The 25,598-nt window shown below is 46.4% G+C and overlaps 1 protein-coding gene and 1 long non-coding RNA gene across 2 annotated transcripts; both read left to right on the forward strand.

The window, feature by feature from the left end:
- The first annotated feature begins 546 nt into the window (after positions 1-546).
- Positions 547-21,545, forward strand: LOC115929950 (protein unc-13 homolog 4B-like). The gene is made up of 9 exons (XM_031000124.1): positions 547-633; positions 14,451-14,720; positions 15,219-15,349; positions 17,394-17,517; positions 17,892-17,960; positions 18,307-18,381; positions 19,689-19,790; positions 20,716-21,000; positions 21,462-21,545. The coding sequence occupies exons 1-9, from the start codon at positions 547-549 to the stop codon at positions 21,543-21,545; spliced, it is 1,227 nt and encodes a 408-aa protein (XP_030855984.1).
- Positions 21,546-24,424: 2,879 nt separating this feature from the next.
- Positions 24,425-25,039, forward strand: LOC115929969. Its single transcript, XR_004066772.1, has 2 exons — positions 24,425-24,498; positions 24,970-25,039. It is a non-coding gene; the product is annotated as an uncharacterized LOC115929969 (long non-coding RNA).
- The last annotated feature ends 559 nt before the right edge of the window (positions 25,040-25,598 follow it).

Raw genomic sequence — 25,598 nt, forward strand, 5'->3', positions numbered from 1 at the left:
GAGTGTGATCTTCATTTCCATTTGTGCTATCAAATTTTGTACAGATTTATATATTTAGTGGAATACCATGGCTATCATTGAGGAGATTATCATTTCAGTCTTCAGAATTTGCAGTTCGCTATGAATCTTGTTGTGTACTTTGTGTCTCGTTTGCATAGATGCATTGTAATGATCAAACAGATGAGAGAGAACCTATTCTGAATTACTAATTGATGAGTAATTGGAGAAAAGCAGTGATAAAGATTTTTGTCTTGCAATAATAATAAGTAACTCCAATAATTGAAAGAATGAACAGAAAGCTGAAATCTGACAATTAATATAGAGCTGTCCACTTACTGTTCATTCTTGTGATTAACTTTGATGATTGAACGACGAAAGATACTATAGTAGGTCTTTTTACTGATATTCTCTGATTTTGTAGTACCAATCATCTCTTGATAACTAATTGCCCACTTGGACTATCTGTAAAGCAACATTCTGTTTTCACGGCTGTCCATTCTCTATGACTTTTCTTACTCTTACTTTACATCTCATTTGCATAGATGCATGGTTCTGATCAAGCAGCTGAGTGAGAAACTGTCCTGGGGTATCTTTGAGGAGAATATGAAAGACCTCATCACAGATGCTATTAAGGTGAGCACCTTCTCATCCACATTATCATCATCAATATTACCACAACTTTCATCATATTATTACGATTATTATGATAACTATGAAATTATTATCATCACATTCATCTTGGTAAAAATCATCACTACCACCATTTCTGTATATACCACCACACTTACCACCCCAACCACAACCACCATCACTATTACCATCACCCTCACCCTCACCATCGGCCCTCACCCTCACCCTTACCATCACCATCACCCTAACCCTCACCATCGGCCCTCACCCTCACCCTCACCATCACCCTCACCCTCACCCTCACCCTCACCATCACCCTCACCGTCACCATCGGCCCTCACCCTCACCCTCACCCTCACCATCACCCTCACCCTCACCCTCACCCTCACCATCACCATCACCCTCACCCTCACCCTCACCCTCACCATCACCCTCACCCTAACCATCACCCTCACCCTCACCATCACCCTCACCCTCACCATCACACTCACCCTCACCACCACCCTCGCCATCACCCTCACCCTCACCATCGGCCCTCACCCTCACCCTCACCCTCACCCTTACCATCACCATCGGCCCTCACCCTCAACATCGGCCCTTACCATTCCCCTCACCCTCACCATCACCCTCACCCTCACTCTCACCCTCACCCTCACCCTCACCACCACCACCACGATCACCCTCACCATCACCCTCACCCTCACTCTCACCCTTACCATCACTATCGGCCCTCACCCTCACCATCGGCCCTTTTTTTTTTAAAATTTTTTTTTAAACAATTTTGTTTTATTTCTCCAGATGTGTAACACAAACCATGACATACAATTGAATAAAATAAACGTGTTCAATATTGATGCTTTTACATAAACATAATTAAACACAAACTTATTTGCAGTATAATATAACTTAACAACAAAGTAAACGTATAAGTACCTAAACATAATATGTCAATTGTAAATGTTATTTACTTATATATTACAAAAAAAAACAAATCTGGAGATAATTTTACTGAAACAATCCTGCCCCCTCCCTGCCCCCTACATCACACAGACATACTCACCCTCTATCACACAAACATACTCACCCACTCACACACATACTCACCCACCCACCCACCCACCCCCCCCCCCACACACACACACAGTACTCACTCAGTGGATGTCTGCCAACATTCTCAACTTAAGAAAAATATACTAAATAAGTTATCCAGGCCGCAAAATCGAGTTACGCTTTTAACAAGCTCACGGTGGAGAAGAAAGCAAATCTTAATTAATCTTAAGCTGCTCCCACTTTAAAAAATGTGATCCTAGCTTTCCCATTTTAATTGCTATTTTCTTTTCCTCATCCCTATACTTAAAAATGCTTTTTTTCATCTTTTCTAAAGTTAGTACTCGCCCCCCCCGATCTTGACATAAATGTAACATACTTCACCATGAAAATGATAGTATTACACATTTTTATTCTATATGAACTACCTACCAACCCAACAAATATATCTCGCCATTCTAAATCTTTAATTTCATCTAACTCAAAAAGTTGTATTAAAGCCTGCCATAACCTTTGAACGCTCCCACAAGATAAAAATAAATGTTTGTATGTTTCTATTTCCTGCTTACAAAACGAACATAAATTATCACCAACAAAACCAAATCTATGAAGATGCTCATTAGTGTATATGGCTCCATGCAATAATTTAAATTGAAATTCACGTTGTTTTCTAATGAGTATAGTAATTCTTGGTCTCACAAATATTTCTTTTAATTCTTTATCTATAAAATCATAGTCATTTTGCCCATCCCTTACCTGCAAATCATACGTTCGCTGCAGTGCTTTGATGAAATAATCATAGATTGTTCTTGAACCCACATCCACAAACTGTATTTTTTTACTAGAAATATGGAAATAAGTATTAAAGCTTATCAAATCAACCTCGAGGAATTCTATTAACCCTGAATCATCCTTCCATAACCTGGGTATTGCATCATAAATATCAATAATCATAAGCAAATTATTACCTTTCATACCGAGGTTCATAAAATATTTAACAGGCTTAACATGACCTTTCTCAACCAAATGATTCAGTTGAACAATCCCTCTTTCAAACAAGTATCTATCAAATATACTTTTTCCATTTATACATATATTCTGATTATTAAAAATAATTGGATTAATATAACCCTCCAAATATCTTAAATTACTTGTCTCTTGCCATGCTTGCAACATTTCCATATAGTATGGTGGAATATCTAAAACGAGTTTAATCTTGTTTAAATCATAATCACATAAAAAAATAAATCTACCACCCACAAACTGTAAGCAATGATCAAAAAACAATTTCCATCCCAAACTTTTCTCTCCATATAAAAGACGTTTTATCCACATTATGCGCTGTATTTTAACGGACATTTCAAAATTAATCATTCTTAATCCTCCAAAGTCATAATCCTGATACATTATTGCCCGTTTAATTCTATCTTTCCCCCTCCATATGAATTCAAATGAAATTTTTGCAACTTCTTTATATACCCAATGAGGGACAATAACGAGAGATGAAATATAATTTAATTTTGAAAGCGCATAAGTTTTTAGCAAATGTATTTTACCCATAATAGTTAAATCTCTTTGTTTCCACCCTTACCCTCACCCTCACCATCACCCTCACCCTCACCACCACCACCACGATCACCCTCACCATCACACTCACCATCACCCTCACCCTCACCCTCACCCTTACCATCACCATCGGCCCTCACCCTCACCATCGGCCCTTACCCTCACCCTAACCTTCACCATCACCCTCACCCTAACCCTCACCCTCACCCTCACCCTCACCCTCACCAACACCAACACGATCACCCTCACCATCACACTCACCATCACCCTCCCCCTCACCCTCACCCTCACCCTCACCCTTACCATCACCATCGGCCCTTACCCTCACCATCACCCTCACCCTCACCCTAACCCTCACCCTCACCACCACCACCACGATCACCCTCACCATCACACACACCAACACCCTCACCCTCACCCTCACCACCACCACCACCACGATCACCCTCACCATCACCCTCACCATCACCCTCACCCTCACCCTCACCATTCCCCTCACCCTCACCATCACCATCACCCTCACCATCACCCTCACCCTCACCCTCAAATTCACCATCGTCCCTTACCTTCACCCTCACCATCACCCTCACCCTCACCCTTACCATCGCCATCGGACCTCACCCTCACCATCGGCCCTTACCCTCACCCTCACCCTCACCACCACCACCACGATCACCCTCACCATCACACTCACCCTCACCACCACTCTCACCATCACCCTCACCCTCACCATCGGCCCTCACCCTCACCCTCACCCTTACCATCACCATCGGCCCTCGCCCTCACCATCGGCCCTTACCCTCACCCTCACCCTCACCCTCACCCTCTCCCTCACCACCACCACCACGATCACCCTCACCATCACACTCACCATCACCCTCACCCTCACCCTCACCCTTACCATCACCATCGGCCCTCACCCTCACCATCGGCCCTTACCCTCACCCTCACCATCACCCCCACCCTCACCCTCACCACCACCACCACGATCACCCTCACCATCACACTCACCATCACACTCACCATCACCCTCACCCTCACCCTCACCCTTACCATCACCATCGGCCCTTACCCTCACCATCGGCCCTTACCCTCACCATCACCCTCACCCTCACCCTCACCCTCACCACCACCACCACGATCACCCTCACCATCACACACACCATCACCCTCACCCTCACCCTCACCCTCACCACCACCACCACCACGATCACCCTCACCATCACCCTCACCATCACCCTCACCCTCACCCTCACCATTCCCCTCACCCTCACCATCACCCTCACCATCACCCTCACCATCACCCTCACCATCACCCTCACCCTCACCCTCATCCTCACCATCACCCTCACCCTCACCATCACCCTCACCCTCACCACCACCATCACCCTCACCATCACCCTCACCCTCACCATCACCCTCACCATCACCCTCACCCTCACCATCACCCTCACCCTCACCCTCAAATTCACCATCGTCCCTTACCCTCACCCTCACCATCACCCTCACCCTCACCCTCACCCTCACACTTACCATCACCATCGGCCCTCACTCTCACCATCGGCCCTTACCCTCACCCTCACCATCACGATCACCCTCACCCTCACCCTCACCACCACCACCACGATCACCCTGACCATCACACTCACCATCACCCTCACCCTCACCCTCACCCTCACCCTTACCATCACCATCGGCCCTCACCCTCACCATCGGCCCCTACCCTCACCCTAACCTTTACCATCACCCTCACCCTAACCCTCACCCTCACTCTCACCCTCACCACCACCACCACGATCAATCTCACCATCACACTCACCATCACCCTCACCCTCACCATCGGCCCTTACCCTCACCATCGGCCCTTACCCTCACCCTCACCCTCACCCTCACCCTCACCACCACCACCACGATCACCCTCACCATCACACACACCATCACCCTCACCCTCACCCTCACCCTCACCACCACTACCACGATCACCCTCACCATCACCCTCACCATCACCCTCACCCTCACCCTCACCATTCCCCTCACCCTCACCATCACCCTCACCATCACCCTCACCATCACCCTCACCATCACCCTCACCCTCACCCTCACCATCACCCTCACCCTCACCATCACCCTCACCCTCACCACCACCATCACCCTCACCATCACCCTCACCCTCACCATCACCCTCACCCTCACCCTTAAATTCACCATCGTCCCTTACCCTCACCCTCACCATCATCCTCACCCTTACCCTCAAATTCACCATCGGCCCTTACCCTCACCCTCACTATCACCCTCACCCTCACCACCACCATCACCATCACCCTTACCATCACCCTCACCCTCACTATCACCCTCACCCTCAAATTCACCATCGCCCATTACCTTCACCCACACTCAACATCACCCTCACCCTCACCCTCACCATCGGCCCTTACCCTCACCATCACCATCACCCTCACCATCACCCTCACCCTCACCACCACCCTTACCCTCACCCTCACTATCACCCTCACGTTCACCACCACCCTCACCATCACCCTCACCATCACTCTCCCCATTACCCTCACCCTCACCCTTACCATCACCATCACCCTCACCACCGGCCCTCACCCTCACCCTTACCACCACCATCACCATCACCCTCACCCTTACCATCACCATCACCCTCACCCTAACCACCGGCCCTCACCCTCACCTTCACCACCACAATCACCCTCATCATCACCCTCAGCCTCACGATCACACTCACCCTCACCCTCACCACCACCATCACCCTCAGCTTCATCCTTACCCTCACCATCACCCTCACCTTAACCCTCACCCTCACCATCACCCTCACCCTCACCCTCACCCTCACCCTTACCTTCACCATCGGCCCTCACCCTCACCATCGGCCCTTACCCTCACCCTAACCTTCACCATCACCCTCACCCTTACCCTCACCCTCACCCTCACCCTCACCCTCACCAACACCACCACGATCACCCTCACCATCACACTCACCATCACCCTCCCCCTCACCCTCACCCTCACCCTTACCATCACCATCGGCCCTTACCCTCACCATCACCCTCACCCTCACCCTAACCCTCACCCTCACCACCACCACCACGATCACCCTCACCATCACACACACCAACACCCTCACCCTCACCCTCACCCCCACCACCACCACCACCACGATCACCCTCACCATCACCCTCACCATCACCCTCACCCTCACCCTCACCATTCCCCTCACCCTCACCATCACCCTCACCATCACCCTCACCATCACCCTCACCCTCACCCTCAAATTCACCATCGTCCCTTACCTTCACCCTCACCATCACCCTCACCCTCACCCTCACCCTTACCATCACCATCGGACCTCACCCTCACCATCGGCCCTTACCCTCACCCTCACCCTCACCACCACCACCACGATCACCCTCACCATCACACTCACCCTCACCACCACCCTCACCATCACCCTCACCCTCACCATCGGCCCTCACCCTCACCCTCACCCTTACCATCACCATCGGCCCTCGCCCTCACCATCGGCCCTTACCCTTACCCTCACCCTCACCCTCACCCTCACCCTCTCCCTCACCACCACCACCACGATCACCCTCACCATCACACTCACCATCACCCTCACCCTCACCCTCACCCTTACCATCACCATCGGCCCTCACCCTCACCATCGGCCCTTACCCTCACCCTCACCATCACCCCCACCCTCACCCTCACCACCACCACCACGATCACCCTCACCATCACACTCACCATCACACTCACCATCACCCTCACCCTGACCCTCACCCTTACCATCACCATCGGCCCTTACCCTCACCATCGGCCCTTACCCTCACCATCACCCTACCCTCACCCTCACCCTCACCCTCACCACCACCACCACGATCACCCTCACCATCACACACACCATCACCCTCACCCTCACCCTCACCCTCACCCTCACCACCACCACCACCACGATCACCCTCACCATCACCCTCACCATCACCCTCACCCTCACCCTCACCATTCCCCTCACCCTCACCATCACCCTCACCATCACCCTCACCATCACCCTCACCCTCACCCTCATCCTCACCATCACCCTCACCCTCACCATCACCCTCAACCTCACCACCACCATCACCCTCACCATCACCCTCACCCTCACCATCACCCTCACCATCACCCTCACCCTCACCATCACCCTCACCCTCACCCTCAAATTCACCATCGTCCCTTACCCTCACCCTCACCATCACCATCACCCTCACCCTCACCCTCACCCTCACACTTACCATCACCATCGGCCCTCACTCTCACCATCGGCCCTTACCCTCACCCTCACCATCACGATCACCCTCAACCTCACCCTCACCACCACCACCACGATCACCCTCACCATCACACTCACCATCACCCTCACCCTCACCCTCACCCTTACCATCACCATCGGCCCTCACCCTCACCATCGGCCCTTACCCTCACCCTAACCTTTACCATCACCCTCACCCTAACCCTCACCCTCACTCTCACCCTCACCACCACCACCACGATCACCCTCACCATCACACTCACCATCACCCTCACCCTCACCCTCACCATCGGCCCTTACCCTCACCATCGGCCCTTACCCTCACCCTCACCATCACCCTCACCTTCACCCTCACCCTCACCCTCACCACCACCACCACGATCACCCTCACCATCACACACACCATCACCCTCACCCTCACCCTCACCACCACTACCACGATCACCCTGACCATCACCCTCACCATCACCCTCACCCTCACCCTCACGATTCCCCTCACCCTCACCATCACCCTCACCATCACCCTCACCATCACCCTCACCATCACCCTCACCATCACCCTCACCCTCACCCTCACCATCACCCTCACCCTCACCATCACCCTCACCCTCACCACCACCATCACCCTCACCATCACCCTCACCCTCACCATCACCCTCACCCTCACCCTTAAATTCACCATCGTCCCTTACCCTCACCCTCACCATCATCCTCACCCTTACCCTCAAATTCACCATCGGCCCTTACCCTCACCCTCACTATCACCCTCACCCTCACCACCACCATCACCACCACCCTTACCATCACCCTCACTATCACCCTCACCCTCAAATTCACCATCGCCCATTACCTTCACCCACACTCAACATCACCCTCACCCTCACCCTCACCATCGGCCCTTACCCTCACCATCACCATCACCATCACCCTCACCATCACCCTCACCCTCACCACCACCCTTACCCTCACCCTCACTATCACCCTCACGTTCACCACCACCCTCACCATCACCCTCACCATCACTCTCCCCATTACCCTCACCCTCACCCTTACCATCACCATCACCCTCACCACCGGCCCTCACCCTCACCCTCAGCACCACCATCACCATCACCCTCACCCTCACCCTTACCATCACCATCACCCTCACCCTTACCACCGGCCCTCACCCTCACCTTCACCACCACAATCACCCTCATCATCACCCTCACCCTCACCATCACACTCACCCTCACCCTCACCACCACCATCACCCTCAGCTTCATCCTTACCCTCACCATCACCCTCACCTTAACCCTCACCCTCACCATCACCCTCACCCTCACCCTCCCCATCACCCTCACCCTCACCACCACCATCACCCTCACCCTCACCACCACCACCACGATCACCCTCACCATCACACACACCATCACCCTCACCCTCACCCTCACCACCACTACCACGATCACCCTCACGATCACCCTCACCATCACCCTCACCCTCACCCTCACCATTCCCCTCACCCTCACCATCACCCTCACCATCACCCTCACCATCACCCTCACCATCACCCTCACCCTCACCCTCACCATCACCCTCACCCTCACCATCACCCTCACCCTCACCACCACCATCACCCTCACCATCACCCTCACCCTCACCATCACCCTCACCCTCACCCTTAAATTCACCATCGTCCCTTACCCTCACCCTCACCATCATCCTCACCCTTACCCTCAAATTCACCATCGGCCCTTACCCTCACCCTCACTATCACCCTCACCCTCACCACCACCATCACCATCACCCTTACCATCACCCTCACCCTCACTATCACCCTCACCCTCAAATTCACCATCGCCCATTACCTTCACCCACACTCAACATCACCCTCACCCTCACCCTCACCATCGGCCCTTACCCTCACCATCACCATCACCATCACCCTCACCATCACCCTCACCCTCACCACCACCCTTACCCTCACCCTCACTATCATCCTCACGTTCACCACCACCCTCACCATCACCCTCACCATCACTCTCCCCATTACCCTCACCCTCACCACCACCATCACCCTCACCCTCACCCTTACCATCACCATCACCCTCACCACCGGCCCTCACCCTCACCCTCAGCACCACCATCACCATCACCCTCACCCTCACCCTTACCATCACCATCACCCTCACCCTTACCACCGGCCCTCACCCTCACCTTTACCACCACAATCACCCTCATCATCACCCTCACCATCACCATCACACTCACCCTCACCCTCACCACCACCATCACCCTCAGCTTCATCCTTACCCTCACCATCACCCCACCTTAACCCTCACCCTCACCATCACCCTCACCCTCACCCTCACCCTCACCACCACCACCACGATCACCCTCACCATCACACACACCATCACCCTCACCCTCACCCTCACCACCACCACCACGATCACCCTCACCATCACCCTCACCATCACCCTCACCCTCACCCTCACCCTCACCATTCCCCTCACCCTCACCCTCACCCTCACCATCACCCTCACCATCACCCTCACCATCACCCTCACCCTCACCATCACCCTCACCCTCACCCTCACCATCACCCTCACCCTCACCACCACCATCACCCTTACCATCACCCTCACCCTCACCATCACCCTCACCCTCAAATTCACCATCGTCCCTTACCCTCACCCTCACCATCATCCTCACCCTCACCCTCAAATTCACCATCGGCCCTTACCCTCACCCTCACTATCACCCTCACTATCACCCTCACCCTCACCACCACCATCACCATCACCCTTACCATCACCCTCACCACCACCCTCGCCATCACCCTCACCCTCACCATCGGCCCTCACCCTCACCCTCACCCTTACCATCACCATCGGCCCTCACCCTCAACATCGGCCCTTACCATTCCCCTCACCCTCACCATCACCCTCACCCTCACCACCACCCTTACCCTCACCCTCACTATCACCCTCACCCTCACCACCACCATCACCATCACCCTCACCATCACTCTCCCCATCACCCTCACCATTACCCTCACCCTCACCCTTACCATCACCATCACCCTCACCACCGGCCCTCACCCTCACCCTCACCACCACCATCACCATCACCCTCACCCTCACCCTCACCCTTACCATCACCATCACCCTCACCCTTACCACCGGCCCTCACCCTCACCACCACCATCACCCTCATCATCACCCTCACCCTCACCATCACACTCACCCTCACCCTCACCACCACCATCACCCTCACCACCACCATCACCCTCAGCTTCATCCTTACCCTTACCATCACCCTCACCTTAACCCTCACCCTCACCATCACCCTCACCCTCACCATCACCCTCACCCTCACCACCACCATCACCCTCACTATCACCCTCACCCTCACCCTCACCCTCACCCTCAAATTCACCATCGTCCCTTACCCTCACCCTCACCATCATCCTCACCCTCACCCTCAAATTCACCATCGGCCCTTACCCTCACCCTCACTATCACCCTCACCCTCACCACCACCATCACCCTTACCATCACCCTCACCCTCACCTTCACTATCACCTTCACCCTCACCATCACTCTCACCCTCACCCTCACCCTCATTACCTTCAGGATGATCATCACATTATCATCACCCTCACCCTCACCATTATCATCACCATTATCATGAACATCACATTACCACCCCCACCCTCACCATCACCCTCACCCTCACCCTCCAATTCACCATCGCCCCTTACCCTCACCCACATCCACACCATCACCCTCACGTTCACCCTCACCCTCACCATCGACCCTTACCCTCACCATCACCATCACCCTCACCATCACCCTCACCCTCACCACCACCCTTACCCTCACCCTCACTATCACCCTCACCCTCACCACCACCCTCACCATCACCCTCACCATCACCCTCCCCATCACCCTCACCATTACCCTCACCCTCACCCTTACCATCACCATCACCCTCACCACCGGCCCTCACCCTCACCCTCACCACCACCATCACCATCACCCTCACCCTCGCCCTTACCACCGGCCCTCACCCTCACCCTCACCACCACCATCACCCTCATCATCACCCTCACCCTCACCATCACACTCACCCTCACCCTCACCACCACCATCACCCTCACCACCACCATCACCCTCAGCTTCATCCTTACCCTCACCATCACCCTCACCTTAACCCTCACCCTCACCATCACCATTTCCTTCACCATCATCATCACTCTCACCCTAACTGTCACCCTCACCCTCACCATCGTTCTCACCCTCACCCTCACCACCACCCTCACCCTCACCCTCACCATCACCCGAAACCCTCACCCTCACCATCACCCTCACCCTAACCATCACCCTCACCCTCACCATCACCCTCACCCTCACCACCACCATCACCCTTACCATCACCCTCACCCTCACCATCACCCTCACCCTCAAATTCACCATCGTCCCTTACCCTCACCCTCACCATCATCCTCACCCTCACCCTCAAATTCACCATCGGCCCTTACCCTCACCCTCACTATCACCCTCACTATCACCCTCACCCTCACCACCACCATCACCATCACCCTTACCATCACCCTCACCACCACCCTCGCCATCACCCTCACCCTCACCATCGGCCCTCACCCTCACCCTCACCCTTACCATCACCATCGGCCCTCACCCTCAACATCGGCCCTTACCATTCCCCTCACCCTCACCATCACCCTCACCCTCACCACCACCCTTACCCTCACCCTCACTATCACCCTCACCCTCACCACCACCCTCACCATCACCCTCACCATCACTCTCCCCATCACCCTCACCATTACCCTCACCCTCACCCTTACCATCACCATCACCCTCACCACCGGCCCTCACCCTCACCCTCACCACCACCACCACCATCACCCTCACCCTCCCCCTCACCCTTACCATCACCATCACCCTCACCCTTACCACCGGCCCTCACCCTCACCACCACCATCACCCTCATCATCACCCTCACCCTCACCATCACACTCACCCTCACCCTCACCACCACCATCACCCTCACCACCACCATCACCCTCAGCTTCATCCTTACCCTTACCATCACCCTCACCTTAACCCTCACCCTCACCATCACCCTCACCCTCACCATCACCCTCACCCTCACCACCACCATCACCCTCACTATCACCCTCACCCTCACCCTCACCCTCACCCTCAAATTCACCATCGTCCCTTACCCTCACCCTCACCATCATCCTCACCCTCACCCTCAAATTCACCATCGGCCCTTACCCTCACCCTCACTATCACCCTCACCCTCACCACCACCATCACCCTTACCATCACCCTCACCCTCACCTTCACTATCACCTTCACCCTCACCATCACTCTCACCCTCACCCTCACCCTCACCCTCATTACCTTCAGGATGATCATCACATTATCATCACCCTCACCCTCACCATTATCATCACCATTATCATGAACATCACATTACCACCCCCACCCTCACCATCACCCTCACCCTCACCCTCCAATTCACCATCGCCCCTTACCCTCACCCACACCCACACCATCACCCTCACGTTCACCCTCACCCTCACCATCGGCCCTTACCCTCACCATCACCATCACCCTCACCATCACCCTCACCCTCACCACCACCCTTACCCTCACCCTCACTATCACCCTCACCCTCACCACCACCCTCACCATCACCCTCACCATCACCCTCCCCATCACCCTCACCATTACCCTCACCCTCACCCTTACCATCACCATCACCCTCACCACCGGCCCTCACCCTCACCCTCACCACCACCATCACCATCACCCTCACCCTCGCCCTTACCACCGGCCCTCACCCTCACCCTCACCACCACCATCACCCTCATCATCACCCTCACCCTCACCATCACACTCACCCTCACCCTCACCACCACCATCACCCTCAGCTTCATCCTTACCCTCACCATCACCCTCACCTTAACCCTCACCCTCACCATCACCATTTCCTTCACCATCATCATCACTCTCACCCTAACTGTCACCCTCACCCTCACCATCGTTCTCACCCTCACCCTCACCACCACCCTCACCCTCACCCTCACCATCACCCGAAACCCTCACCCTCACCATCACCCTCACCCTAACCATCACCCTCACCCTCACCATCACCCTCACCCTCACCATCACACTCACCCTCACCACCACCATCACCCTCACCCTCACCATCACCCTCACCATCATCCTTACCATCACCCTCACCATTGCCCTCACCCTCACCCTCACCATCACCCTCACCATCACCACCACCCTCACCACCACCATCACCCTCACCCTCACCATCACCCTCACCATCATCCTTACCATCACCCTCACCATTGCCCTCACCCTCACCCTCACCATCACCCTCACCATCACCACCACCATCACCCTCACCATCACCCTCACCCTCACCTTCACTATCACCTTTACCCTCACCATCACTCTCACCCTCACCCTCACCCTCATTACCATCAGGATGATCATCACATTATCATCACCCTCACCCTCACCATTATCATCACCATTATCATGAACATCACATTACCACCCCCCACCATTACCATCACCTTTACCCTTACCATCACCATCACCATCACCCTTACCGTCACCCTCACCGTCACCCTCACCACCACCCTCACCCCACCCTCACCATCACCCTTACCCCCCACCCTCACCCTCACCCTCATTACCATCAGGATGATGGTCACATTATCATCACCCTCACCATTATGATTACCATTATCATCACCATCATTACCATGATGATCATGATGATGATTATCACATTATCATCACCATTATCAATATCATTAATTCTTTTAATGTTATATTGTCTGTCTTTCTAGACAAGCACCAAAGATTGGTGTGAGAAGCAAATCCTGCTATGCGAGGAGGTCCATGAAGCCAAGAAGAACATCCTCTTCCAAGACGATGAAGACTTTGAAGGCGATGACGGAGAGGAGACAGAGGAATCCAAGAAAGTAGCCATCCTAGTCAATCTCATTGAGAATATGATCAACCATGTTAAAGTCCAGATCAGACAGCCATCTACCAATTATAAGAAGGCATTTGATATTGATTTCACCATGCTTATACATACAGAACTAGCTGACAAGGTAAAGATCTTTTCCTTTAAAACAAAATATTTTCAGATCGCATTCTATTCTTTTAAAAATCTACAATGCTACTACATTTAGGTAATGATATTGTGAAATTTAAAAACAAGCAGAAGAGGCCAGTATCTAAAGATTGGTTTTGATTTAATTTTGTTACCATTTCACCTACTCCAAGGGCATCAGTTTGCTTTAACATACATGTCTAATCTCATTATTGGTTTCCCTCTTTGGTGAAAAAATTAACGCTGTAGTCTTTTTCAACTTCTCATCTTAATTAAACCATTGACGACTGAATTTTCTCAGCCTCATGGGCTTGATACAGGGTTCACCCGTTTCCCGTAGTCAATGGGGTAAATCTTTGTTTTTGTTTAAATCTTTTTTATCTTCAGTATGAAAGATGATTGCTTAATTAAGCTTGCCAGGTTTTCTTACTTACTAGGCGATACAAGTTGTGAATTTGTGTTTATATCTTCTTACAATTCCTCACACTCCCTGTAGATCATGGCTGAGATCAACGATGTTGTATCCAGTGTGGGGAAGCTTTCCCGTAATGACAGCCACCAGACGGCCATTGCTCTCTTCTCACTCTACCTGGCTGTCAGGGGCTTCCATACAGCGGCAGATAGATCGTGAGTCTACTTCAATCTTCTGATATGCCCCTTTAGCCAAATACATGTGCAATACAAGCCATACATGTATTCAAACGGCAAAATAAGCAAGCAAAAAAGGAAATAACTAAACAAAAAATAAACCGTCACCGAAAGTTATGAAGGACCTGTGTCTCAAGATCCATCACATTTTTGTTCCAAGGTTTAGGTATAGATGAAAAGATAAATAAATAGATAGATAGAAAGATAGATAGATAGATAGATTGATTGAAAGATAGATTGGTAGATAGTTTGAACAATGCAATTTAGTTTGTGGTTTCCATTTGTGACCCGGCACCACAAAACCACCAAAAAGTCGCAAAAAATTATTTTCCTGATTTCATCTGATTATGAAAGAAGAAGTTCTCCTCATTAAAATGGTATATTACTTGTCCAAATTGAAGCTTCCTAACCCTTTCAATTTAGTGAATGAAAAGAGCTGGTGAGGGAGGTTACTGGTATTAAATTGTGAGAAAGAGAGCTTTAAAGTTTGGGGCTATTCAAGCATGCGGAGCAAGCAAACCACAAGGAAATCAATAGAAGGGTGAATCAAAAGGCCATAGCAACCACTATGAAGAGATTTTCAGATTAGGCTGAAATTTGGCCTGATGGTCAAACATAGTCTGTTCATTATGTTTCTGAGGTTTCAATGTGTGGACTTAAGTCTTTCAAAAGTTATTATGTTGTAAATGTATAGAGTTGTAATTGGACAGATTAAGTGAACTGCAACATAGTGCCGAGACACCTGCACTAGACAATGCCTATTCATGGTGGACCCGGAGTCTTTTTGTTCCCCCTTACATAACACTGCTTGTCACCTATCTTGTTTTGTATACATCTGGGCAATTATTTGTAACCACATTATCAGGAATTCTCTCGTCGCTGTCTTGCCCGAAGTGTTCAGTAAGCAAAGCTGTAAGGTTGGCCTGATCCCCCGCAGCTAGCCCCCGCATCATCGCTTCGTTGACCGCCCGAGCTACCCGGGCATCTGCGTTGGTGCACCCCGGTACCATCCCACGGCTCTGCTCACGTACAAAACCTGGCATTGTAACGACGTTGTAGACTTTTTCGCAACTTGTCACTCTCAAATGTATAAAATATAATAATGTTCTTACTCTTGATCAACAAATTCTGGACATGTGATGTACAATCAAGCTAATCGAAGTCGTTAACGGAGAATATAAGACGAACGCAAATCTGGAACTCGGATGTGAAAGCGGATACAAACAAAATGGCGCGCCGCACTGATTGCTATAACGGACCAATCACAGCCCGCGTAGCACGACCCGTTAGCAACGACCGACCATTTCCGGACTACGATAATTTCGCTCGGGAAAAGTGATCAAATTTTGGAAGAGACCGAAGGCTGTGCGAAAAAAACTGGTCTAGAAAAACCGTTTAAAACACATCTTCTACTATGTTTTAGACTTCCAAATTTTGATACTAGGTACAGAAAAGACCACTCTTTCAGAAAATGCAAAAAAACATAAATCTATTTTTTTCACCTAAATTGACATTTTAGCTGATTACGGAGAATCGCTGGTTGCGACTTTTTGTTGGTTTTGTGGTGCCGGGTCACATTTTGTATTATAGCAAGGGTATTTGTGAAGTTATTTATCCCCCCCCAATAGAGTACATTGTACCTATTGATAGAGTGTTAAGAATTCATCTTTCTGCCTTCATGCTACTTCTGAAGGAAAATTGATTGTATTGATTGTACAAAAGGGTTCTTTTTGAGATACTTAACACTTATGACATAAATAATTTAACTCTTGACAAAATTGTACAGACCCATATCAGACTCTTCCGTTAGAGAGAATTCAAAGTATTATTGTGGATTTATGCCATCACCTCCAGATCACATTAAGATTTGTGTGTGTATGCCCTCTGTGTATGTGCATATTATACATGTATCTCAAAATATATGAATTTTTATAGCAGGAATAGCACAAGAAGTACAAATGTTCAACTGAATACTAGTGAAAACCTTCATAATAATGATCACATCTGACCTTCCTTCATACAGGTATCGTTCAGACTTGGAGACTAAGAACTATCACATGGTTTTCAAGAAGTCTGTGGAGCAATGGTTTGAGCTCGCCAGGAGCAAGGCCAAAGCACGCATACAGAAGGCTGTGGAAGTTGATGAGGTGAGTTACAAACTCTTGACATGAAGGTATTCAAACTATGAATTAGAACAGGGTAATATCGAGTACAGAAAAAAAGTTGTGCAAGTGGATAAGATAGGTTTCACAAACTTAGTCTTCTTCAAAAGTCTGTGGAGTAGCCGTCAACGAAGACAAGTGGCTTTCCTGAAGAGGTGACCCTTCCCTTTATATTGAAAAAAGATTGCATCATTTTATACTCAAAATTGCTGATACTCTTTTATTGTTTCCAACTAATGAAATATATTAACATGATATTACCTTCTGAGCTGATATGTATTTTGTTTTACCACTTTCTCAATTTTATGAAACATATTTCTTTGCGTCACACACTGTCCTCTTTTGTTTCTGGGTGACAGTTGAGGCTTGTAGACTCTATGGTGAAGCACAGTTCATCCGCAGTAGATGTCACAACTACTTTTGTTCAGGTAATGCTATATTTCGGATTTTTTATAATTTTTTTATTTAATGGATTTCTTTAAAACGCAGGACTTGCTTTCATGAAGGTGATCTGGCAATTTCTGTTCTTTTATATTTTATCAACTAGAGAGGGATAAGGCCTTGAGTTGAAATTGTGTTTTAGGTTTGGTATGGGGTTTCATGTAGGTAGGAAATTAAGTCAGGGTTGAAATCAGGATGTTTTTATTGATAGTAATTGGCCCCAGAGCAGATGTTGCTGAGCGCACATCAGCTCTACGTAATACACTTTTGTCCATGTGTCAACCAAAGTGTCCATGACAGCATTCCTCTGATTGTTTTCTTTATCCTATGTAGATCAAGGAATTCTGGACCAAGCTGAACTGGCCGGATAAAAATGGAGCATACGTCTTTGTTGCCAAGGTTACAGATGTAAGCGTTGACTTAAAAAAAAACATCTTTGGATTTAAAACTACAGTTATGCTTGATCACTTTTTATATGATTTTCTAAAGTACGGCCGTCAGATGGTAAAACGGTCTAACTCGAAAATCGCTGTTCTGAGAAAAATGACTTTGAAGTTTAGAGGTTTCAGCTTTTTTAGGAGATGGGTATAATCCATTTTTAGCAATAGGACAAGAAGAAGCATATTAAACACTGATAACTGAAGAATTTTGTGCTTATTTGGGGTTTTAATTATAAAATAAATGAGATTTTTGTGCAGATAGACTGTTTAACCACAGCACATGAATACACTCCCACTACACACCATAAAATGGTAAAATGGTCTATCTTCTAGAAAGACCATAAACAATATTGCCATACTACTAAATCGAAGATAGACCATTTTACCATCTGACAGCGATGATTAAAAAATCTCAATTCAGAAGGTTAAAAGGTTTATGTTAAAGATAGCTCGTTTTACCCCCACACGATATTACCGGCAATGGGCTAACTCAGAGATAGACCGTTTTACCATCAAATCTGAAGGAAAAATACAAAAAAGTACCAAGATAGCAGAAATTATCTCTAAAAGAAGACATGATGGGATTTTCTCGATAGCACCATTGGAAATAGCGCCCTCACATTACCCGGAAAGTGAATTTACCTCAAAAAGTCAAAATTTCGAGTTAGACCGTTTTACCATCTGACGGCCGAGTATGAACAGTTGTATTGTTCATGTTAAAGACTTTTACCAGTTCTGTAATACTGTGAGTGGATATGTGTACCTGATAAACAACGACACTTTGAGTTGTCATTCATATCTTCAAAAAAAATATGGAGCCTTATTTTCATATGTACTCGTTTGTTGATATTAATCTCTTCAAGAAAGTTTTATTTTCGGGGGGGGGGGGCCTTAACTGATCACTGATGTTATACTGCAAATTAGCAATAATAATATTTTTGTATTGGAATATTTTTCTCATAATATTTAAGGTCTCCTAAAAAGTTGAAAAATTGCCAATTTTGATTTAAAATCAATAATTTTGACCCCTTCCAATGTGTTGCCAATTTAAGGGTAGTAAGGATTATTTTCCTTTTGAAAACTCCTGGCACCAAACGCAATATTGTCAAGCAATGTGGGCAGAAACTTTTGCATTTTCTATTCATTTATTCTGTATAATTTTTAATGCTGTAAATCAAAAGTTATTAAGCCAAACCACAGTGGAATGATTGTCAAGAGCCGCTCTAACGCTTGACACATGGTAAGCCTAGTATGCCTCTATCACCCTATTGACAGGATATTCGTCAGGGAGCTGTAGATTATGCAAACATCATCCACAGAAAGCTGAATGAGAACAAGTTCTATGATGATGAGGGTGAGTTTGACGTTACAGATCAGGTAAATGCCCTCTGATATTCACTTCAATTCACTTTATTTGAATCATTTCACTTTTTTCAATTCAATATTTGTATAAAATCATTTGTGCGACATATTGATTAAAAACATGCAATTCCATATAAATCAATACATTTGAAATGAAGTTTACATAATATATTACATATAATTGGTGACAGAACTATTTGGGCATTGTATATTGAAGTTAACCTTCTGTCTCTAAACAGATATTGGTCAAACCGCAGGTCCCCCTAAAGTGCTCAATTTCATTTTCAAACCTGCTTGATATGAAATGACTTGGAACATCAATTTTCCAAATGAGTGAATGGACTAGTTAACTTTGACTGATTTTCATGATTTACATCAAATAAATGAGAAGGAATCACAGATTCATGGCATCATTTTCTTGTCTTGGAAAAATATGATGAAGTTGGTAAAAAATGGTGTTGTATTATGACAAAAATTTGAAAATGAAACAAAATATACAAGTCGAAAAAAAAGTTGTATTTGTGAGCCAGGATGAATTTTGACATGAGTGTATTAAAAGGGCGATATGTCTAATTTCCAAAATTGAAAGAATATTTATGTGCATTTAATGATATGGTCAGGATCCAGCAAAATGTAACAAAAGTACACCATCTGTCTTTCAAAATGTCAATTCCAGCACTCTGATTGGTTACTTCATACATCCTCCCACTAAAAATAGATTGAAAATGTTTACCGACAGCCTGGATTGTGTTTACACGAGTTACCTCTCTACTGACAAGAGATCAACTAATATTAGCGACATGTGGTTTCAAATATTGCACCCTGACTTACAGGGTGGCATGACTATGCAATCTGACTGATATAATGTATGCTATACAAGAAAGGAATACAAATATTGTTATCATTATGATTATTAAAATTATCTACACTTCTCCACCAGCTCTGCATAGCAGTCAACAACATCGAGCAGGTGCGACGCTACCTCTCCAGCCTCCCCGTCCAGCTTGACTTCGAGCGCGTGCTCGACGGTCTCCTTATCGAGCACGGGTCAGTGGGGTCCGAGCAGTGCGGACTGACCCTCCATACCATGCTTGCCAGTGCGGATGAGGACATGCTGAATGTGATCGGTAAGGTGGTCAGACACGTTGGTCAGAAGATGGAGCCGGACTTCAGGAAGTACACAGCACCGCTCATGTCGGCTCCACCCGAGTCCAACCTTGATGTAGTGAGTTGTAGAAAATAATAATTTGTCCCAAATTTTGAACCATTGGTTAAAGAATTGCAACTTTTAATTGAACACACTCCTTCAACTTCCATCTTAAAAATGTTTGTGTATAATATCTGCCCAACTATTTGTTTGAAACCATTGGTTAAAGAATTGCAACTTTTAGTTGAACACACTCAGTCACCTTTCATCTTCAAACATATTCGTGCATAATATCTGACCAACTATTTGACAAAAATGCCTTTGTTTCAGTCAATCCCCAAGGATGTTATAGTTTTCCACAGATATTTATCTCTCGTATAATTAGTGGTGAGTTCTGACATGTTTCTTGTTCTGATACATGTGTGAAAGTGAGCTGTGGCATAAATTTATCTGAATAATCCTTTATGAATTGTTTTTAACAAGATCATTTATGATGATGACATTTTTCATTTTATTTTTTTGTTGGTTTTATCCTGCAGGAGATAACACCTTTAATGGAGTATCTTGATAAAAATCTCAACACGCTACACAGCTGTCTATTGAAGGCGAACTTCCAAATGTAAAAAAACAAGTTAATTACTAAATAGTGTTGTAAGTGATGATACTGTTAGGAGGTGTCCTGGCATAGTGGTTACTTCAATTGACTCTCAATCAAAGGTTAATGATTTGGATCCCAGCCAAGCACTACTGTTCGTTGGCAAGACATGAATCCTCATCTGCCACTCTCCAACCAGGTGGTAAATGGATACCTGCTAGAATGCAAAAGTCATTTTTGTAGTTTGCTCAGCATTGTCAATGTCTGTAAAATGACGCCTGGCTGGAATGCTCCCCAGGGAGAGGAGATTGTGCATACATTGTGTGCATCTGATCGTCTATGTAGTGAGCGCTTTATAAACCCACAATATTATTATTATTATATTTACTAAGATTTTGAATTCATCTCAAATGCTTTTAAGATATTATATGATGGTAGTGTGTTTAAATCTAACTTTGTGATGAGGAATATGGATTAAGATTTTCTTTAGATAAATATAAAAAATCTTATTGCCTTGAAATTATTTTTTCATCAAGGGCATAAAGAAAAAAGTCACAAGTTAAGATGTATCCTACAGTTATCTGGAAATCTTTCGTTCTTTTTTTTTTTTTTTTTTTTTAGAATTCTGGAAGAGCTTTGGCTTGTTGTCTTGAATATCCTGAAAGAGATGGTCAACAGTGGCTACAAGGTGAACAAATATTCCTTGTTTATTGTGTAGAATATGTATACGTCTTGAAATATTTCTGATACCCTATTGTATCTTAAAATGCTAGCTCCAGTGGTAATTCTTACCGGTAGTCATAATTTCAAACGTATAGATCTATAACAATATATCTTTACTTTCATTATCATTGAGTTTGAGGTAACATAATATGCATTTTTGAGTGTTCATATCTGTAATAGTGACCATGATTGTTGTTAGATTAGAATAAGCAAGTTATGGCAAGACTTTTAATCTATTTACAGGATATAACTGGTTACCTTTTGCTCAGATAGAATAAATAATTCTGTGTCATCATTACCGTGACGAGTATAATGTTTCAACTGTTTGGTTTGTTTTGTTTCACAGACCCTAAATCAACATCCTCTGATTGGTCAGAGAATGCATGATGCCTGTGATGTTAGTACATTAATCTTACTTCTCTCTTTCCTTTAATTTCTTTGAAGTACATAGATTTCTCTTGAAGATAATGTGAGGTGAATAGCTGAATAGCGATGTTACGGTGCAGTTTTAACTGGTTCCTTTTTATGAAGTTTGCTTTGTTTCAAAATTCTCATTTCTGAATTACAATAATTTGGGATAAGTATTAGTAAACTTTCATCGTGAAAATGAGAAACAATATGTACCTGAAGTGGGTGGCTAAGTGCAGTAGATCATGTAGCCTGATGATCGTAAATAAAGGTTAACTTATTCATTATATAAAAGATAAGATGTGTTCTTCTACATTTTGTTTGTTGAGAGCCAAAAGGGTATTCACTCTCACTGTGTTAAGGCAGAGCTCGACACTTACAGGTGCCCAGAATCCAATTTAGGGCCCACCAAATGTATGCACTTTAACAAGGGGTTCATTCATACACATCTTAGGAATCTCAATCTAGACCGCCTATGAAAAAAGTGATTGTGGAGCCCTGGTTAAGGTATATTTTGTTAACATCCTTCTGGCTCCACAGACATAATTCCTTGTATTATTTTAGATTAAATTAATTATATAGTTAACACGAATGGTGATTTGACTTGAGGAAAGTGGGGAACGTTCATAGTTCTTTTATTCCTTTACCCCAACTTTAGGTGATTGGTAATTTCTTCCATGCGGAAGGAAAGGGTCTACCAATGAAAGTGATTGAGTGTGCAGCATTCAAGGAAGCCATGGGCAAACTGGGCAAGTTTGGTACCTCCACAAAGAGACTGATTGAAGACTACCTCATGGCTAGGGGTGTGCAGCAGGTGAGTTTGAGATTAAGGCAAGTTGGGTTCATTTGAGGTTAAGAGGTGAGCCTGAGAAGCTGAGCTGAGAGGAATCAAGATGTGTTTATACTATTTTGATATGGCTAGGATCATGCAGTAGGTGAGTTTGAGATGGATAGGGATGAGTTAAACTTATTTGACTTGAGTTGACAAGATGAATTTTAGATTGATCTAAATGATTTGAGTTTTGGAGATTGATTTCAACAGGTGATTTTGAGATGATTTAAGATGAGTTTGATATGGGTTGAGACTGATTGTAGTTTATCTGATAGCTAGGGTCATACAGGAGGTGAATTGGAAATTGATTGAGATTATTTGATTTTGGGGGTTTGAGTTCAACAGGTGCTTTTGAGATCAGTTAAGATGAGTTGAGATGAGTAGAGACTGATGGTAAGGTATCTGATGGGTAGGGTCATGTAGGAGGTGAATTGACATCAACAAAATCGAGTTTAGCTGAGTTTGGATAGTTTCAGATTGAGTGAAGTTGAGTTGAGTTGGGTTGAGTTGAGTGCTGGAGTGGAATTGAGTTATATGCTAGCTAGGTTGAACCAAAGCGGGTTGAAATGATTTGGAGGAATTGAGTCAATAATGATGTAGGAATAAGAAAGCTTCTACCGGTAATCCAATAGTAGATGTGAATGAGATTAAGAGTACATGTTGTTTATTTGTATATGAATTGCATGAAGTTAGATTTTATCCAAGGTAGAAGAGGTATGTCCAAGTGATAAGACTAAAGATTACTTAAGACTTATAGTTAACTTCAATAAAGATTCTCACTTCAATGGGCATCAAGTGATATTGATTATAGCTGTTTTTAAAGACGTTTTTCAACATTTCTCTATATACAAATCAATTCAATATACCTTCCTTCTTTTCTTTTTATTTCAGGAAGCAGCAAACCAGTCGGATTCTTCTCTAGGAACCCTTACAATCAAGTGCAATTATAAACAGAGTCAGCAGAAACTCTGGGTCAGGGTCATGAATGCTACTCAAATCAGACCTATGGATGACAATGGTAGGTATACCTTAAATCTTGAGTATTCTCCTTATTGCTGAATGTATCGATGTTAAAGTATGTAAATTTTTGTAAAACCATTGATTTTATCTGTCCTCTACATACATGTAGTATGTCTTGTAAACAGAATTGGGATGTTCTACTAGTTCAGAGATTGGCTGCTTCATCCGCATATGAATGACACGTGACAGGAGGAAAAAGCTCAAGCAGGATAATTTGAACCTGCTATCTCGACAATGTGCTCTGTACCACCATGCCATTTCTGGCCCATCGCATGGACACAATGAATGGATACTAAGATCGTGGTCATGTTTCATAACATGTAGATGATGCATCTGATGTTTAATTGTGGATGATATGGTTAAATTCATTCTAGACAAATTTCTCTCTTTAAACTTCCTCAAATTCATGCATGTTCATTGTAGATTGTTGCCAATTTAAAGGTTTTTGACGCTTACTTTCCCAATACAGGTTTGAGTGATCCGTACGTGATAGTGTACCTACAGCCTCACCTCGTCTTTCCTCAGACTCACTTCCAGAAGACACAGGTCATCAAGAAGACGTTGCATCCGCTCTTTGATGAGACCTTTGAATTGTGAGTACATGTAAATATGATACAAATATCTAATGCTCCCGAGTTCAATACAGCAAAATATATGAACCGACACATTTAGAATTTTCTCATTTGGTGATACATGTACACATAAGCCATGAAATTTGTAAAGATTGCTCGTTCAAGGGATGAGAGAGGTCACTATTTTCATTCTGATTGATATCCCCGCAGCAATGTGCCGCACAACCAGGTGTTATCTTACGGGGCTACCGTCCACTTCCTCCTGATGGGCTATGGCTTTCTAAAGAATGACTTCGGTGGTGAGGCGTACCTGCAGATAAACGATGTCCCTGGTGTGCATGGCAAGAAGAGCAAGAACCTTGGTGAAGAATCACCCATCTCACTTCATCTTCTACCAGGTGTTACTAAAGGTACTGCACACTTCTTTATTGGCAACATCCAAGACTTTACAGAGTTAACGATAATGATAATAACAGTGGAATCTCATGTAGCACTCGTGTCTGGCACATAGCCACTCCTGGCACTC

Source organism: Strongylocentrotus purpuratus, unplaced genomic scaffold (assembly GCF_000002235.5).
Source record: "Strongylocentrotus purpuratus isolate Spur 01 unplaced genomic scaffold, Spur_5.0 spur5_contig_861, whole genome shotgun sequence".
Classification (NCBI taxonomy): Eukaryota; Metazoa; Echinodermata; class Echinoidea; order Camarodonta; family Strongylocentrotidae; genus Strongylocentrotus; species Strongylocentrotus purpuratus.